We start from the raw sequence: 19,570 nt of genomic DNA, 5'->3' as shown, positions 1-19,570 counted from the left end.
ACTCCACACTTGTCCTTGGAGGCGTTTTCACAGCCAGATGGTGCATTTAAGAGGAGATATTTGTGTCCCTTGTCCGTCTTGCTGTCAGTCTGAGTTCCCTGAGGAGGGACACGCTTTCCCTCATGTTAGGTCATTAAAACATGCACAGCATCTCGGTGAATAGGCCAACTGTTGTGTTTACGTTTTCAGATGTTCAGTCTGTAATGTTTATAGCTTCAAAATTGTGTTTTGTTAGTTCTTTCCTTAGATATACTGATATTTTAGAAGATTTCTTTGGAAAACTTTAAAGTTCTGAGTCAGTCTTTCCAAATAACAACTTACAGTGTGTCACAAAATAATGTATTAAAATAAAAAATTTACTTGAGTAGAAGTGCTAATACCACACTGTAAAAATACTCAATTTCAATTAAAAGTACTGCATCGAGAATGGTAAAAGTATTTAAGTACGATTAGGAAAATGAACGTGTGTAAAAATACCAATTGCAGAAAAAACTTTTAAAATATTCTAAAGCAGCATATCTTCACATTTAAGAAGATGGAAATGTGAAATATGTTTCAACAAAAAACTTCTTGCTGCCAATAAATTATTAGTTAACCGACTCGTGGTTTTAGTTACTTTAATATAATGTTGGATGGTTTGATCTAGATAAAAAATAGTCATATTTTATACGTTTTTCCAAAGCATTGTGTGTCAAAATCTGAGTTTATAAAGCAACTAGTAAATACATCTTTAAAATAAATGTAGTGCAGTAAAAGTACAAAATTGGCTTCCAAAATGTAGCAGACTAGTTTAAAGTAAAGTTGTTTTGTATACATGCACATGCTTCTTATATGGTACATGCACACACAGTTGTGTTTTGTGTGCACACATGCACATACTGTGCGACTGTGGCTGTGAGGGAGTGCGGTCGTCTTTCAACCAGAAGGTTGTGGGTTCGATCCCAGCTCATGCAGTCAACATGTCGATGTATCCTTGGGCAAGATACTTAACCCTGAGTTGCTCCCGATGGCATGGCCAACGGTGTGTGAATGTGTATGCATGTTAGGTCCTAGAGTAACATACACTGCTCTGTATGAATGGTCGAACGACATGTAGTATGTAAAGCGCTTTGAGGGGTCTTAAAGACTGGATAAAGCGCTATATAAGTACAGTCCATTTATCATTTACATACAGATACAAATACACACAGTTATATATTCACACATGCACATGCACAAAGTAGTATAAAATGAATACTTGGGTAGAGTACAAGTTTCTCAAATGTGTATTCAAGCTCAGTACTTGAATAAATGTACTTTCATAAGACTCAAGATCAACTGATGGGACATCTCCTAAAAAAGGATGTTCTGGTAAAACAAAACTGATAAAAGCATCTGATTTAGGTGGGGTATTGTGTCTTTCTTGCAAGGGGTTTGTAGCCAAAAACAAGAAATGTTTTATTTTTATGCTCATCGTTTTCATGTTAAAATCGTATTCCTAAAGTACGAATATTAACTAAAGTAGAGAAACCAAGTCTCTCTGAAATGTGATAGAGTGGACGTAAACCAGTATAAAATGCAGTACTCCACTGGAGTGCATTATGAGAGTGTGCGAGGGCGTGTGCTGCTATTAGGCTTTCACTCACTGGACATTTAACAGTTTTAATGACACATGGCGGTCCCTGTACTCTCGGACCACCTGGGTCCAGGAGCGTCTGCCAATCACTCGGACATGTCTTACCCTCCGGCAGTAATGCTGATATTGTCACCTTGGGGTGGACAAAAGTGTTTGCTCAAGCTGCTGTTACTGAGGAGTTTCCTCTGTACGTGCCTTTTCCCAGAATACCCAAGCAGGCAGTTAATTTGCGATGACATTCTTAGCGTTGACATGGGGGGGGGGGGGAATTACTGAAAGCATGTGCAGTGGCAAGTGTGATGCTTTCATGTGCGCAGATGGTGCTTGCACAAACCCTCACTGTTACAATGCAATTTGTCTTTGATTGGCTGTAATCGAGCAGGATAATCAGCATATCTCCCTTGGGAAGATGCCATGCAGTAATTATGTATTTTGTCTTCCATTTTTAAAAGGTTGCAATCAATTACAAGTGTCATTTGATTATTTTAAAATGTGATTATTTATAATCTCACCCTCTACTTTCACACAGACTCTTCAAAAATAACTGTCTCCTCATTTCCTGTTACCAAACGTCTTGTTCAGGAACTGGTCTCCAGCAGAGGAGACCTTTCCCACCCATCGTATAGTTTGAGTCATATGTCGTGAGCATCTCTGGTGGTAATTGAAATCAGTATAATCATGACGTCTGCTAAGTGTGGGAGGGGGGAATTACTGGCAATTAAAAAAGGCTCAAGACAAAAGAGCTAACACCTGATGTCCACATGCAACTGTTTCCAGCATGATTCATTTGAAATATCTACAGATCAACGTCATTTGGAATAAATAGGGATAATTTGTGTTTCATGCAAACATTTGGCGGATTTTTATATCAGACAATAAATACATTAACTGGTCTGTTATTTACTGAGAAATGTGTATTCCCAGTGTCTGCTTCATGACTCCAAGAAATCAATGTTGAATAGCCATACAGAAAAGGGAAGATAAATACTTCAACTAAAAAAAACAAATAAGGAAAGTTTCATTGACCCCTCAGAAAGAAGGAGGATGATGGGAAAACGTACAATTAGACAAAGGATCAACTGGAAAGGACAGAAAAAGGCAAAATAAATAAATAAATAATTGTGTCTGTTAAACATGCCACAAACATAAAGCATAATGCCTGTAAGAGCACTATTTAGTTTTATAACTTCATGAAGTGAATAAAAAGGAAATGTCCCAAAAAAAGTAGAGTAGAAAGCAGGGACACGATGAAGAAATATGGAGATTTCCTTAATTCATTTCAGTATATATATCAACATGTATCATGTCTGTCAGGCATAGCACAGTTGTTTCCCTAGTCCAAGTGTCAATCATCCAAATCAGGCTGCTACCTGCGATAAATGTCTTATATACTCTTGTTCTGATAAAATGCTTTAAAAATATGCCTCAAGCTATTTCCCACATGCTGTCCATCCTACTGTTCGTCACTTTGTGCGTCATCGCCCTCATTAAGACTGACCTGTGTGTGTGTGTGTGTGTGTGTGTGTGTGTGTGTGTGTGTGTGTGTGTGTGTGTGTGTGTGTGTGTGTGTGTGTGTGTGTGTGGTGTGTGTGTGTGTGTGTGTGTGTGTGTGTGTGTGTGTGTGTGTGTGTGTGTGCGCGCGATGATATCGAATATGTCCTTGTGGATTAAAGCATTTTATCAGAACAAGAGTTACACAGCTGCACACCATGTTGACATGGTGTGCATAATTTATTGACATTTATTGAGCATAATGCGAGACACAAGCTTTCTATACTACAGAGTATACTTTCACAGAGTATACTTCCATGATCACTCATGAGTTATGTACTTGAACCAATGACAAATTGATTATTTTTCACCCGATTAAAATAACTCCGCTGTCACAAGGACCGTTACAGGAAAATATTCCTGCCCACTGCAATAACTCTGTACAATAAATCACCTCTGGCTGGAAGAGAACTCTGCTCCATAATTTCTCTTGGAATAAAACCATTTTGTGCATTTTACACATATATAATCTGTTCAATATTTTATATTTTATATTCCATATGTCATATTATGTATATATATATATATATATATATATATATATATTTGTATATATAATATCTACATGTATATTTTCTATTTTCTTTTCTTTCTAATCTTGTTTATTTCTAGTTTTGTTTTATTGTAAAATGCCTTGTCTTTTATGCTGCTGCAACAAAAACAATTTCCCAAATTGGGATCAATAAAGTACCATCTTATCTTATCTTATAAGGGATCACCGAAGATATTACATTTCATCTTGTGGGGGACAGCCAAAAAAGTGTGAACGTCATGGTGACGCAAGAGGAAAAGCCATTAAGGTTGATCCCATAGGCAAATACAAACAAGATCCATTGTAATCCATTAAATTGAAACAAGAAGAACAAGAAATGTCCCTAAAAGGCATCACCAAAAAATAAAGGTTCTTTAAAAAATCAGCAATGCCAGCCACTAATCAGTAAGTTAATAATCCAGAAAAGTATTAGCAAATAGAAAAGAAACATTCTAAACAAAACAAAAAAACCCTAGACAAACATTATTAGAATAACCTTTCTTAAATATGCACCGATTTAAGTTTTGCTGAAGAATTTACGAGTCATTAGTATGAAGGTATGATGTTATGAGAGGCACGGCTCTCAAAATATCGAGTGTCTGCATCCGCTTTAAGCCCCTGCTGAGCGATTGACAAAGTATTGATAATTAAGCCTTTTTGAAAGGTCAGACTCAAATGTCACGCTTGATTTTCTCAATCTGTGGAGTAAGAAAGGTTTTCAATCAAACCGTCATCAGTAAGCCTGTCAGTCGAAAACATGCGGATACATTTCAACAGTTTTGTAGTATATGACATAAAGGTGACTGATGTACAGCGTGGGAACCGGCCTTTACTTATAATGTAAAGAAAAACATATTAATTATCTATATAAAATATTTAAAAAAATGAATTATATCCTAGAGATCATGTTTTTTTAACTTATTCATTGGTGTATTCAGCAGGCTTGTTCGTCGTGGAGCTGCCTGAGTGACGTGGAACAACAGATATTCCACTATATTAGCCCATTATTTTAATGTACATTCAAATAAATAAAATGTACAAAGATTGAAATGTATGAAATATAGAACTATATAAACATGAAGAATATTTTAGAGGATAAGGCTTGTGATATTATATGTTTCTAATTGTCAAACAAATCAAAGTGAAAGACTAAAAACACCACTGAAATGATCCTACTAACAGTTATTGTAGTATATCCAAAGCCTGGTATATCTTCCATTTTGTATTTTCCTAGGCCTTTACCAAAGCATTTTCACATAAAAAAACTGAACATGTGAACAGACAAATGATGTTGTCCTGCTGAAAATCAATTCAGAAAATGTTATTTTGTCTTTTTATTTGTAGGACATGCTGCTGTTCAATTTCTTGGTGGTAGTGAATGGGCTTGGACATAACTAGAGAGACGGACAAACACATTGTTGTTGCTTTTTATGGGATGTAATGAAAAGCCCAGCTGTGTTGTATAATTAATGTCCTATGATGAGTGAAAGCTCACTAGAGGTGCTTATCCTTACAGTATGTGGATACACACGTGGATTTCCGCAGTCGGACGTCATCACACACCCGTTCATCACCAGCTGTGGCTGCAGGTGTGTGTCGATGATAATACACCTGCAGGCCTTTAATCACTGCTTGCCCCATTGGTTTGTTCTATTCAAGCCATCATTTCAGAGATATCGCCTGCTGCTTTCTCTGTGGTGACATTGAGGGGCGCTTATATACCATAAATAGTCATAAAAGACGTGAAGGGGGGAGGGGGGGGAGTGGCACGTGCTCCATGATAACCTGAAAGGTCTCTTGGTTGTTTGAGACATGAGCAAATTGTGAAATATATGGAATGTGCATTAATAGTGAATGGATGTTTATTTGTATATTATTGCAAATAACTGAGTGAGTGTTAAGACAGCTCGTCATTGACTATTTTTTAGTAAAGAGTTCACAGTCATTTTGCATATCAGTGCTTTGAGCTAAATGCTACAACAGCACACAATGCTATTTAGCGGTTTTAAGATAAGAGATAAGATAGAACTTTATTGATCCCAATTTGGGAAATTGTTGTATTTCTTTGTATTTGTAATGGTTACCATGTTTCCATTCTCTCTTTAGCTTTTTAGCATGCCAACATTTGTTAATTAGCACGTTTACACAAAATAGAGCCAGGGCTGGTTGGAATGTCAATAGTTTTGCTTGTATTTGGTAGAGAAAATAAATATTGCGCAAGTTTAAACTGCAGGTGATAATAGAAAAGAAGTCGAAGAATCACCAAAGTCACTAGAATTCATCCTCTGGGAACCATGAATATCTGTACAAAACTTTATGACAATCCATCCAATAGATAAGATATGTGGGTGTGGACCACAATGATGGACCAACCAACCAACAATGTGTTTCCTAAAGCCACACCATTACCATCAATGTTGTAATTAGTGCATAGAGCTCCAATTCACAGCCATGTTTTGGTTGTCAGTAGCAGAAATGGTTAGAAGGCCCATGGACTTATAACACAAACTGACATCTTTGTTAAAACCTTGTCTTTTTAACTTAGATGTTTCAAAAATACCAAAAAAGGTGCCTTTAAAGTTCATGTAATTTTTAGTGCAATCCTGAACAGAACGGAAGCAGTCCTAACTTGACAGGTGGAGAAATGAACACCTAGGGTTCTCCACTAAAAACTACTTTATTGAAAGTAATTTCATTTCATTGCGTATCAGAAAAAAATAGGAATATTGCAGGAATTTCCTTTGAACACCACCAGCCAGAAGAGGGTGATTGTCCTGTATCTAAATATAAGTGAATATAATATATATCCAAAAATGTGGTAAATGGATGAGATCGTAAAATGATTTTGAAGTTTCATTTGCTGTCTGTTGTCTTTAGAAATAATATTATGAAACCCATCTCAATTACACAAACAAAGCTTTCCCAGAGTAGAGAATTATACTTTTTTAACAATACATTTAAATATAAATTCCGTTCTTGCTCTATGTCGTAATAGATTAGATTTTGTAAGTTGTGCATTGCTTTGTTTTTCACTGCGGCACACTTTAAGACAGGAAACATATTTGATTGCTTTGTCATGCAGTATAATTTTATTACAAAAAGATTTTATACAAATGTAACTTTACAATGGCAATGGACACTTGTATTTATTATAGTGAACATTGAAATGCCCTCTGCATCATCAGTGGCAGGATGTGACAAAATGATACAGAAAAATGAACAGATGTGTGACATTCATTTCAGAATCACTCCTTTACAAGAATGTTGACCATGTGTAACATTACAACAATACATAACAATAAAACATGATAAATACACACAATTGTACAAAAAGCAACAATGAAAGCAAAAAACAAAAACTGAAGTCCAGTAAATGTGGTATATTACTGTGTTTGTTTATATTATTATTCACTTTTCTGGTTATATCTCTGGATTCAGGCAATGTTGTCCAATCAGAGGGACTGACTGAGGTGGATGTCTTGTTTTATTGATAAAATAATTGGGATAAAATGTTTGCGGTCAAATGATACATTTGTCACTTTGTGGTCCTGCTGGGATCAGTTGTTGAAACAGAAATCCTCCACGTTGTTGAGTTTGATGGTCTGCAGCTCCTGGCTGCCCAGTACTCTGTAGCTGAAGGACACTCTGCTGACATAGTTCCCGCTGGACACCATCCTCACCACGGTGTTATCACAGCCGATCTTCATGTGAGCTGCAGGGCACAGCAACAGATTAGTTTAACCTCAGTTCAACCAGTTTGGTATCATGAGAGGAGATCAGTGTGTACTCACTGGGTCCAGTGAAGGAGATGCAGAGGTCTGTGATGGGCAGCAGCTTCGATGTGTCGATGCCACTTCCTCCCAGCAGCTGCACGAAATCCCCTGATTCTGCACACCCAGGCATGGCCCTCTGTGGAAACCAATACAGGGTTTTAATGGAAGTGGCCAACACCATTCCCATTCAATTAATGAACATGTAAACCATATTCCAATGAGATACAGCTGGAGCACTTTTATCCATAAAGGAACAAGGTCAAGCTCTTGTGAGAAGAGTTTTAACAATTTCTATTAAGGTGATTGCAGCAATTTGACGCTCTTTGTATTTCTCGGCATACTTGAGTTGGTGTGTCTCGTCTCAGTTGCAACTTTCCTGCAGCTGAGCAGTGTTTGTGTTTTTATGATGTAAGATATGGTGTTGTTTTTACTTCTTAAATCCCTCCTCGATCCAATATTTGTACTTTCTCAACAACATGAACAGTAACTTCGTCAAAAGACTTGAAAACACGTGTTATATTTAGGAGAAAAATAAAAAGAAGGTGAATGTCCTTGAACTTCGTAAGAAGTGTAAGAGAGCAGATTGATGGCTGGGTTTACAAAGCATGTGCATTTGAAACTGGAAACAACTGTTTGTGTCCTCTTATGCCAATGAATTACTTAACAAACCTTCTACTGAAAATGAGTAATACTAAGCAAGAGAGGCTTTGTTTCGGGACAGACAGAGGGCTGTTGTGGCTGCTTTGAACATCCTGAACACATTTTAAGTAAGCTCTTTTGAAGGTGCTGGAGGAGTGCCAACACTTTGGGAAAAATAAGGTAAGGAAAATAATCAAAAATAAATCATAAAGTGGATGTTGTTCATAAATCAATGTTTGATGTGTTTTTTTACCTTAGGAAAGTTGTTGTAGTGCCCCAGGCTGAACTCGGAGACGTCGATGGCCACAGGATAAATGATGGAGAAGCTGCAGTTCCTGTGCTGCTGCGGGATCACCATAGTGTAACTGCCCTCTGGTGACTGGGAGATGACATTACAGGCTGCAGGGAGAAGAAGAAGTGGCAAAGGGAAGGACGTTACAAGGAGATCCTGATTCCCAATGTGAAGCAGGTACAACATACACAGAAATGCACACAGTTCATTTAAAATGAATGGCAATATTGGCAAAAGGGAAATGTTTTGGTAATGAGCAACCTTTCCGGTAGAAGAAAAAACTCATATTTACAAGATGAAAGCTGTATTTCTAAGTATTGACATTGGTTGGTAACACTAAATATAAAGCTGCAGCTTCAAGATATATCTATCATGAAAGCATGTGTAGAAGTGATTTTAGTTTGATAGAGAAATCAACACATTTGGAGGTCCATATGTCCCTGTATTTGCCATGTGATCGTGTTCCTAATCCAGAAATGTATTGATGGCAAACTATCCCGTGTTGGTTCAATTGATGACTGAAAGCACTTTTGTATGTCTTTTCTATGCATTTTGCTTATGCATGTGACTACTTACGGAAAGGATTGATGTGTTTCCTGACTGTTAGGGTGAAGCTGCTGCCGGCGTTGTGAATGCGGAAGAAGACCATGGCCACGTTCTGAGAGGAGCGCACGCTTTTCCTCAGAGATCCAGAGTCACAGTAATCCACATAGCGCTCGTACAGAGGCAGAGGGTGATCCTGGGAGCTGGGGAACTTCTCTCCCTTCATCACCCAGCCGTCAAACACCTTCATGGGACACATGAACAAGAGGAGAGTATTCAGATACAGTCACAGGTGGTTTCAGCAGGGTTTTGTATCATTTAGTCCCAGGGTATATGCAGGAATCCTGAAGTCAAATATAAAACCTTTCAAGACCTTTTTTAAGACCCTTTCCATACATTTTAAGACCTCATCTCCACTTGGAGTTTTAACCGGTTACCTTGGCGAAACACTTTACCTCACATTGACTATATACAGTATTGATTGTGCTTCCTCCTTATCTTCCAACCATTTGGACGCAGACTTGCATTTCCCCATAACGATGTTGTTTAGCAACCGGCGTAAACGGACCTTTGCGCGCTATCAAGCAGTGAGCGTGCGATGTCCTGTTCAGATGACGTCAAACCCAACGGGATGCCATAAATAAACTACACAGAATCACACTGCACACCTACGCAATGATTACATTCAGGCAGACTGTAGAATACAACCTCTTTGGACAATTTATATACTTATTGAAAACAAGCTACAAAATGTAATACCTTGGAAAATCCGTTTAATACTTTTTAATAGCCTTCATTTTCGCTAAATTGATTTATCAACTTTTAATACTTTTTAAGACCCCGCGGACACCCTGAGTCACATTCTAATGCAATCATTGTTTTCATTCACTGGACTATCATGACAACTTTGGCATGCAGAGAGTATCAGCGTGCTTTGTGAGTAAGCAGGTTATGTACAATTGCCTTATGCTAAAGGAGCTTTGGAAGTGTTTCTAAGCTTAGTCAAGCAGGTTCACTGACCCCCGTCTGGAAGCATGACAACTAACATTAACATTCATGTTTATCACTGATATTCCCAAGGTAATTTAAAGATACAATAATATTATAGCTCTGCATTTCTGGCAGAATCTTATTTCAAGTGTTGATTTTTAACTAGCTATCCTCTATCTTTTATGAGTGATATTGTTTTTGTTGCATTTGTTATATTCCCTATTTTGCCTGATGTGCCATATAAAAAAAGCTAACCTTACCAGTGATGACTGAATATAAACATCATTATAGATAGATGTAAGGAAATGTTGCATATCTTTTGGGATTTAATTTGCTATTTTAGCTCCATTTCCAAGAACTATGCTGTTTTACACATGATTGGATTGTTGTTTAACAAATAAGAGGATTTGGGTAATTGGATTATTTGTGGGAAGTTGTTTGTTTACCGTGATGAAGTCCCCTGCCCTGCAGTCGATGTCAACATGGTCATAATCCACACTGATCACTTCGTTGGGCTCAGCCATGAAGAAAACAGCGCAGCTGAGCTGAGGACGCTCTGCTGTGAAGGTGAACTGACCCTCCACTGCCACCATGTCCAGACACCCTGACACAGAGACATCAGTTTGCAATATTAAAATACATGTGCATGTCACTGACAGAACCACTAGAAAACAGCAGGTAGAAAATGTTTTTAAGTAGGCTATATCAAGAGATTGCATTTAATTTCAATTATTTATTTATGTCCTTCCTACCTATAAAACAAACTGAAAACTAAACTTGAAAGAAAAGGGAGTAGTCTGTTCTGTTCAAAACTGTCAATTAAAACAATTATAAAGACATTACATTTAAGATATGAAAAATGCAAGCATGTGATTATATCTTGCTCATACTGCACACATATTAAGTCTATAACCCTCAGATATAGGCACAACAAAAAACATAGATTTAAATTGACTTACTTAAGGGTCGACGGTAAATGAATTCTTCAGGTGTTTCTCTCTTGAGCTCCGAGTTGAACAATGAAAATAATTCATCTTTTGAAATCTCGTTGTTCTGCATAGAGGGAGGGGGGGGAAGTGTTCACACAAAGTGAAACGATATCCTCGATGTGAATCTGTACAGAAGTGAAATTACCCAAAAGTTTGAAGCACTTACCTCGATGTATCTGGTGTCTCCCTTGAGGACAGACAGGCTCAACACCAGGAAGAAGAGCTGCTCTCGGAAGGTGCGCTCCATAACCCGCATCTCTGTCTGTCTGCAAGGCGCACCTGAGCGGAGGATCTGAGCCGCTCTGCGACCGGAGAGGCTTTTATAGTACAGCAGAGGCTGCCACCGACTCACAGACACCGTGCATCCCCCCTCCCCCCCCACCGCACAACCAGATGCGTGGTCGTGACAGGGATGGACAAGCATGTGTTGAGCCAAAGAGAGAGAGTATGCAATTAATGATTTCAAGCACTGTCATATTACGAGGTGTTACATTGACTTGCAAAGTAACTTAAAGAAAACTGACATTAGTTGTTTGGTTGAAGTTTTTTTTAAACATTTTTAGAATATACAGTATATCTATAGTATGTATATAATCTATACTATAGATGTCTGTTGTAATTGCACAGTGCTTTGGAAGTACCATTATGTTAAATTAATGCAAAAGCAGCAATTTGAAACAAGGGATTTCGATAATATTAAGTGCTGCATTTAATTGTAGGTATATCAAATTGTATTGTGTAGAAAAGACTGCATCAGTATAATATATATATTTTTTAAAGTGACACATGTATTTGAGATTAGATTAGACTCTCCTGTAATCCTCTTTGGCAACCTGTTTTTGTTCACGCTTATAAAGCTATTTCAGTTGAAGAATTGAGTGAGGGGGGGAGTTTAAACCAACATAAATCAGGTAGCTCAAATCTGTCTACAGTGCTGATTATAAAACTACAATGAGGCCAAATTATGTAAATGTCACCTCACCTTATTCGGATTATAACCTGACACTTGTCTGCCTTGCAGGTAAAACTGAACATAGTATGTGTTGAATCCAGTGTAGCAACACATCTTCAGTTGAAAGATTGGTCGATTGCTTTCTTATCATGCACAATATCTACATTGCATCATCTTGTATATCTGCTATTGTGTCATGTCTCTATCAGTACATGCAATGTTTACATTCGTGCTGACTTTTAATAAGTCACACATTGACTTGCATTCACCCGTAGGAAAGGTGTGATGCAAATGAAGTATGATATAATTCAGATTAGACACATTGGACAGAGTACAACGAAATGCAGTTTTCATCCAACCAGAAAGTGCAGAGAGCAGATAAAGTGCCTGAGGTAACAATACGGCTATTGTGGAGTGTTTTTTTTTTTTGTACTTATATTTATATTATTTGGTTTACATTATGTTTATTTAGACTTGGTCTTATCTAGGACAGGACTGGACCTTGCCTTGAACTCGATTAAGTTGGTCTTGAGTCCAGCCCTGCATGAGCTGAAACAAACACACTCACAACTACAGGTTGTAGAGTTTCCAATGTGTCTTCAGTCTTTATAGAGAAACATGACTGCATCGAAACAGAATATATATTATGGTGAAATAGAGGAGGGTAGACATTATGTGAGATTAATTGATATCGTTTACTGACTGATTGTACAATTTGACAGCAACATCTTGTCCACGTGACCACCTGCTGTGCTTTCTGCAGCACTCACTTCACATTCACTAAGCTGCTTTCACGCCTGCCGTGTGTGACGCGGTCCTCACACACCCGAGAGCCGTCAGCGCTGTAGTCTGGCTCATTTTGAGGAGAGTGATAAAACATGCAGTTTCTGAAACATAATCCTATCATTTTGTATCCCAGTCCTTGATTATGAACTGGAAAACATTCAGATTAGGGGTGTTACAGGCGTTAGATAGATACAGTAACCCTATTGCTCTGTGCATGCTTTAATGGTTTTTTGATTGTTTTTGATAAACATGTCATATTCCATATGCCCTTTCAACCTGATGACTTTAGCATGAACCTCTTATCTCACAAAGCCAAAGCGTTTTTCATTACAGCAAATATAGAACATTTGCATTCGGACTTTCCCATTCACACACTCATTAAAACAAATTCTGACCCTTAGAAGTGATGTGCACAGGGAGTTGTATTTGGTTTGTGGGTGAATTTGCAGAGATGCTGTCCACTTGAGGAATATAAGCTTTTTATTTAGCCTTGAGAGGTCTGGTTGAATAGAAGAAGCAATTGAGTACTGCTGGTGAAGTTTCATTATGGCTCCATCCAATCTGTTGCTCCCCATTGTGTCCTCTGGAAGTTATGTACAATATCTTTTAGTGGAGTGGACTCGGACATGAATAGCAAATTAGTCCTTTCAAATATGCTGGAGGAAGGACTCACATCTGCACGAGTTTCAGCATTTAACAATAATGTCTGTCTCCAAATAGCACGAGTGCCACTAATGCTCAGCTGTTTCATCAATGATGTGGCTTCATATTATTGTTATAATATTGTTACGCTCATTTCCAGGTTCATCTTTGTATTTTGTGCCTTTCTTGACATGTCTCCATGCTTTAATGTTCAAAAAGATCTTTGTTTTTCTCATACTGCCTGTGCTGCAGCACCTCTTTTCACCCTCTGTCTGAAACCAGAGCCCAGTCTGCTCTGTTGTGATGGGTCAACCCCCTTAGCCTATCACGTACAATGTGAGAAAAAGAAAAGAAAAACATTGGGGTAATATTGATTAATCAGTTAAAGCAAATGAAAGTCTCACTCCTTGACCAGCCTCCACCTGTTGTCATTATATCTAACCCATACATCTTTAATTAAAGGTCAGCGGCACAAAGATTGATGTAATCTTTGTGCCGCTGACTGAGACTAAAACCTAATAAATGTATCTATAAGACAAAATGTAACTTTTCAGACGATAAGGCTTTATTTGCCAAGAGTTTTTTATTAAAAATTGAAACTGATAAAAGCAGACAGCAGACCCACACATGCTGATATACACTCATCCTTCCTCGCACAGCGTGAGCCAAACACAGTGAGTGAGATGCTGTGACTCCACTGAGAGCTGCACTTGTATCTGCTTCCCTCTGACACTGATAAACAGCCCTCACATTCAGCAGAGCATGTTAATGAAAGTATACATCTCCTATGCTGCCTATATGCAATAAGAAAACTGCCTTTATTATCACAGGATTAACTGTCACACATGTTGATTATCTCTTGTTGATACCTTTTGATGCTAACACTAATATAAAGGTGGGTTTGATCATATCATTTTGAGTTTACTGCTAAACTCTGGTGCCGTCACCTAACATCAGTGCTGACGTGCAAGACGTCAGAGGCCTACACGAAATGTCTTTCACCTGACATCCAGCTGCTCCAGTGGATTAGAAAAGGTTATTGGATATTTGTTCAGGACCAAAGTCACAAAGTTACTTTTTCATGTCCTACGTCACATAAAAACAGGAAGAATACTAAATCAAATATTGTCTGGTAAGACAGCGTACACTCAATCAATCAATCAATGTTTATTTATATAGCCCAATATCACAAATGTTACATTTGTCTCAGTGGTCTTGCCAGTGTGTACAGAATATCAGTATGACAATACGACACCCTCTGTCCTTAGACCCTCACATCGTACAAGGAAAAACTTCCAGAGAAAACCCACAGTTTGAAGGGAAAAATGGGAGAAACCTCAGGGAGAGCAACAGAGGAGGGATCCCTCTCCCAGGACGGACAGACGTGCAATAGATGCCGTGTGTAAATTGAAAAGATAATACATTTGCAACATAGGTAGTCCAAATGTTTGGAAATGCATGTGTGTATAATAGGAAGATGAATCCACGAGGATATCCATCCAGGACCTATTATCCAGGACCACAGCCACGACTCAATCCAGGGCTCACGATCCAGGACACAGGACCGCAGGATCATCCATGTCTCCGGATCCCGGCGTATATAGACACCAAAAAGAAAGACATTTGGGGAAGCTGGGTTAATCGGAACATGAGAGTACACAGGTATAGACAGAGAGAAGGAAGAAGTAAGATGTCCCCCGACAAACTAAGCCTATATCAGCAAAACTAGGGGCTGAATCTAATCAGCCCTAACTATAAGCTTTATCAAAAAGGAAGGTCTTAAGCGCACTCTTAAAAACGGATAGGGTGTCTGCCGCCCGAACACAAACTGGAAGCTGATTCCACAAATGTGGAGCTTGATAAGAAAAGGCTCTGGCTCCCATTGTACTTTTAGAGACTCTAGGAACAACCAACTACCCTGCATTCTTGGAACGCAATGCCCTAGTAGGACAGTAGGGTATAATGAGTTCTTTAAGGTAAGATGGCGCCTGCCCATTAAGGGCTTTGTAGGCGAGAAGAAGAATTTTAAATTCTATCCTGTGTTCTATAGGGAGCCAGTGTAAAGCAGCCAGAACAGGAGTAATGTACACCTCTTTTGACAAAGCAGTGCTACATTCAAGGACATGTAAATTGAGCTGTAATTGGGTGAATTAAGTCAGGTTTTACTCACATATGCCCAGAGCCATCTTTTTTGAAACATTTGAACATGCATTTATGAAATAATTGCATCAACTTCTCTATTTTAAATGCCCTTGTTGTTGACTCCATATTGACCTTTCCTGTAGTGTGTTATATAGGATTGTGTGCATGTAAATGGTCTGCAAAGGCTAAAATCCCTGAGTTTCTCTCCGACACAATTCCCCCCCTTCTGTAACATAGTGACATGTAACACTTGTGCTTCTTTTGGCTAGCCCTCCAACGCATTCTACATGATAGGCTGAGGGGCAGGACATCTCCAAGCGGTGGACCAATCACAACAGAGCCGGCCAGCTAACCAATCAGAGCAGACTGGGCTCTGGTTTCAGACATAGGGTGAAAAGAGCTGCTGCAGCACAGGCAGTATGAAAAAAATAAAGAGCTTTTTAAACATTAATGCATGGAGACGTATAGATGCACTAAATACAAATATAAGCCTCAATATTGTCACACTCCTAGGTTTATGTCACGCTTGTAGTTTTGTATGTTTGGGTGTTTGCTGTCATGTTTTCCTCCTGGGTTATTGTCTGGTCCTTTCCCTGTGTTTTTCCTCCAGTCGTTAGTTTCCCTGGTGTGTCTAGTTGTTTGATTGTGTTCACCTGTGGCCCTTGTGTTTCTCCTCCCCTGCCCGGCTGTTTCTCGTCTTGTGATTACCCCTCCCTGTATTTAGTCTTGTCTACTCCTGTGTTCAGTGTTGGTGCTTCTTTTGTTTGTGACCTAGTTCACCGTAGAGTGTTTTGTTTGTTCAAGTTATATATTAGATAAGAGCCCTTGCAATAAAGGTATTATCAAGTGTTATCTGCGTTTGGGTCCTACCTGCTTCACTCTGCGTATCAGAAAGCACCAACCAAGAAATGGGCCCAGCAGATCCGTTCGAGCTGGAATTATTGAATTTTTCCTTTTTTTTGGCTAACTGCTCGGATCGATGGAAGAGAGCACCGGGAGTTCAGCAGCGACAGGCTGTGTTGTCGGAGGCACGCCAGATGGCTAGAGAGAAACCAGGTTTGGTGAAGTTCTTACCTGGCTGGATTTCAAAGATCCTCCCGGTGTGTGATTCCCGGCCTGCTAGCCCCAGGCATGCTAGCTCCCTGTCTCCCAATTCCCAACCTGGTACCATACGCCTCGGTGGGTTCCGTCTGAAGTCAACCCATGCTTCTGCCCCAGTTCCTGCTCCTGTCCAGGAGTCGTATTCTGGAACTCATCTGGCTTATGGAGGTCCACGGAGTATTCAGGCGGCTGCTAAGAGAGTCGCAAGGCCAAGCTAGCAGCCCGAGCCCCAAGAGCCATGGTTCCAGCCCCAGTCCTGGCCCCAGCAACCATGGTTCCAGCCCTCTCAAGTCTCCTCTCAAGTTCCTACCCGAGTCCCCTCTCAAGTTTCCTCTCTAGTCTCCTCTCGAGTTCTGTTACGTTCCCTCTTGGCTAGGGGTACAAAGGGACACGACACGACCAGTTTGGAATTGGTAATTGTTACCGGTGGTTTATTTGTAACCAAAACTTTGAACACAATAATATCCACACAAACAGCCTGGACCAACAACGGACCAAACTGTTACGGTTTAACAACAAAGGACTCCAAAAGATAGTTGCACAGTATGCTACAAAAGAAAGAACGTACCTCACTTCTAAAGTGGAACAAAACACTAAACAAAGGAAGCTGTGTGGAAACACAGCTGTTGCTGATCAACCGGTGCTAATCACCGGGGTCTAAGCAATAGTTTCACAAATGCTGATCTACAGGCGCTAAGCTAACCTGGGTCTAAGCTGTTTCACAATGTCAATAATCTAACTGCGGTTCTACAGGAGCTAAGCAACCTGGATCTACGCAATACACACACACAAACCCTACACTAAACACAGAATACTACGACACACTGCTAATCAGTGTGCTCGCACAGAAACCCTACTGAACACACTGCTAGGCAGTCTAACGAGGCACAGAATATGGCAGTATCACAATGAGAGGCTTGAGGCGTCTGTCCCACAATACAGAGCCTCCCGAATGGTGTCCGTGCCCGGCCTTTATACTCCTCCCCCGGATGACGTGGCAGAAGCGGGCGGGGATTGGGTGACGTCCGTCCAATCACCGCGGATGTTGCGAGGTCGGGACGGCCAATGACAGCAGAGGAACTGCACAGCTCATTTACATACCCACACACAAACAGAGTTAAGGGCACAAGGTAACAGCGGCTGTAACAAGTTCCCTCTCAAGTCTCCTCTCGAGTTCCCTCTCAGGTCCCCTCTCGAGTCTCTTCTCGAGTCCCCTTTCAAGACACTTCTCAAGTCCCCTCTCAAGACACATCTCAAGTCCCCTCTCGAGTCCCCTCTGAAGTCTCCTCTCGAGTTCCCTCTCAAGTCCCCTCTCGAGTCTCCTCTCGAGTTCCCTCTCAAGTCACCTCTCGAGTTCCCTCTCGGGTCACCTCTCAAGTCACCTTTCAAGTCACCTCTCGAGTCCCCTCTCAAGTCACCTCTCGAGTTCTCTCTCAAGCCCTCTCTCGAGTCCCCTCTCGAGTTCCCTATCGAGTCCCCTCTCAAGTCACCTCTCGAGTCTCCGTTCAAGTTCCCTCTCGAGATCCCTTTCAAGTCACCTCTCAAGTCAACTCTCAAGTTTCCTCTCGAGTTCCCTCTCAAGCCCTCTCTCGAGTTCCCACTCAAGTCCCTACTCAAGTGCCGTTGGCAGTTCCGCTGGGGGTCCTGCCAACCCTATGTCCTGTGCCGTTGGAGGTCCCGCAGACTACTCTTCTGCCGGGGGTCCTGCCAACCCCATGTCCTTAGCCGTTGGAGGTCCCGCAGACTGCTCTTCTGCCGGGGGTCCTGCCAACCCCATGTCCTGTGCCGTTGGAGGTCCCGCAGACTGCTCTTCTGCCGGGGGTCCTGCCAACCCTATGTCCTGTGCCGTTGGAGGTTCCGCTGGGGGTCCTGCCAACCCTATGTCCTGTGCCGTTGGAGGTCCCGCAGACTATTCTTCTGCCGGGGGTCCTGCCAACCCCATGTCCTGTGCCGTTGGAGGTCCCGCAGACTACTCTTCTGCCGGACGTCCTGCCAACCCCATGTCCTGAGCCGTTGGAGGTCCCGCAGACTGCTCTTCTGCCGGGGGTCCTGCCAACCCCATGTCCTGTGCCGTTGGAGGTCCCGCAGACTGCTCTTCTGCCGGGGGTCCTGCCAACCCTATGTCCTGTGCCGTTGAGGTTCCGCTGGGGGTCCTGCCAACCCTATGTCCTGTGCCGTTGGAGGTCCCGCAGACTACTCTTCTGCCGGGGGTCCTGCCAACCCCATGTCCTGTGCCGTTGGAGGTCCCGCAGACTGCTCTTCTGCCGGGGGTCCTGCCAACTCCATGTCCTGTGCCGTTGGAGGTCCCGCAGACTGCTCTCCTGCCGGGGGTCCTGCCAACCCTATGTCCTGTGCCGTTGGAGGTCCCGCCCACTACTCTTCCGCTGGGGGTCCTGCCAACACCATGTCCTGTGCCGTTGGAGGTTCCACCGACTGCTCTCCTGCCGGGGGTCCTGCCGGCCCTGTGTCCTCTTCCGTGGGAAATCTTGCCGACACCTGTCCCACCGGCTCCGGATCCTGTCCGGTCGACACCGGCTCCTGCTCGGCCTCCGGAGCTGTCCGGTCTTCACCCTCGAGCCCGGTCCCCTGAGTTCGCCCGCTGTGGTCTTCGCCCCGCCTCGAACTCTGTCTTGCCCCCGGGCCGTCCGCCCGAGACCCCCTCCTCGAACTCTGCCTTGCCCCCGGGCCGTCCGCCCGAGTTCCCCTCTTTGAACTCTGCCTTGCCCCCGGGCCGTCCGCCCGAGACCCCATCCATGGTCTCTACCTTGTCCCCGGGCCGTCCGCCCGAGTTCCCCTCCTTGTTCTCTGCCTTGCCCCCGGGCCGTCCGCCCGAGACCCGTCCTCCAGACCTGTCCTCCAGATCCCCTCCACCCACCCTGCTGGACTTTGTTTTTTGGGACGTCTGGGATCCGTCCCTTGAGGGGTGGGGTTCTGTCACACTCCTAGGTTTATGTCACGCTTGTAGTTTTGTATGTTTGGGTGTTTGCTGTCATGTTTTCCTCCTGGGTTATTGTCTGGTCCTT

General features: G+C 41.7%; 1 protein-coding gene across 1 annotated transcript; it reads right to left on the bottom strand.

Moving 5' to 3' along the window:
• Positions 1-6,759: 6,759 nt before the first annotated feature.
• crhbp (corticotropin releasing hormone binding protein) lies at positions 6,760-11,363 on the bottom strand. Its single transcript, XM_034239042.1, has 7 exons — positions 11,091-11,363; positions 10,895-10,988; positions 10,382-10,539; positions 8,979-9,189; positions 8,364-8,509; positions 7,490-7,607; positions 6,760-7,410 (listed from the first exon to the last, which is right to left on the bottom strand). The coding sequence occupies exons 1-7, from the start codon at positions 11,346-11,348 to the stop codon at positions 7,256-7,258; spliced, it is 1,140 nt and encodes a 379-aa protein (XP_034094933.1). The 5' UTR covers positions 11,349-11,363; the 3' UTR covers positions 6,760-7,255.
• Positions 11,364-19,570: the final 8,207 nt, after the last annotated feature.

The sequence above is a fragment of the Gymnodraco acuticeps genome, unplaced genomic scaffold (genome assembly GCF_902827175.1).
Source record: "Gymnodraco acuticeps unplaced genomic scaffold, fGymAcu1.1, whole genome shotgun sequence".
NCBI classification, from domain to species: domain Eukaryota; kingdom Metazoa; phylum Chordata; class Actinopteri; order Perciformes; family Bathydraconidae; genus Gymnodraco; species Gymnodraco acuticeps.
Note: the sequence above shows the minus strand (reverse complement) of the source record. Positions and strands in the feature narration are given on the sequence as shown.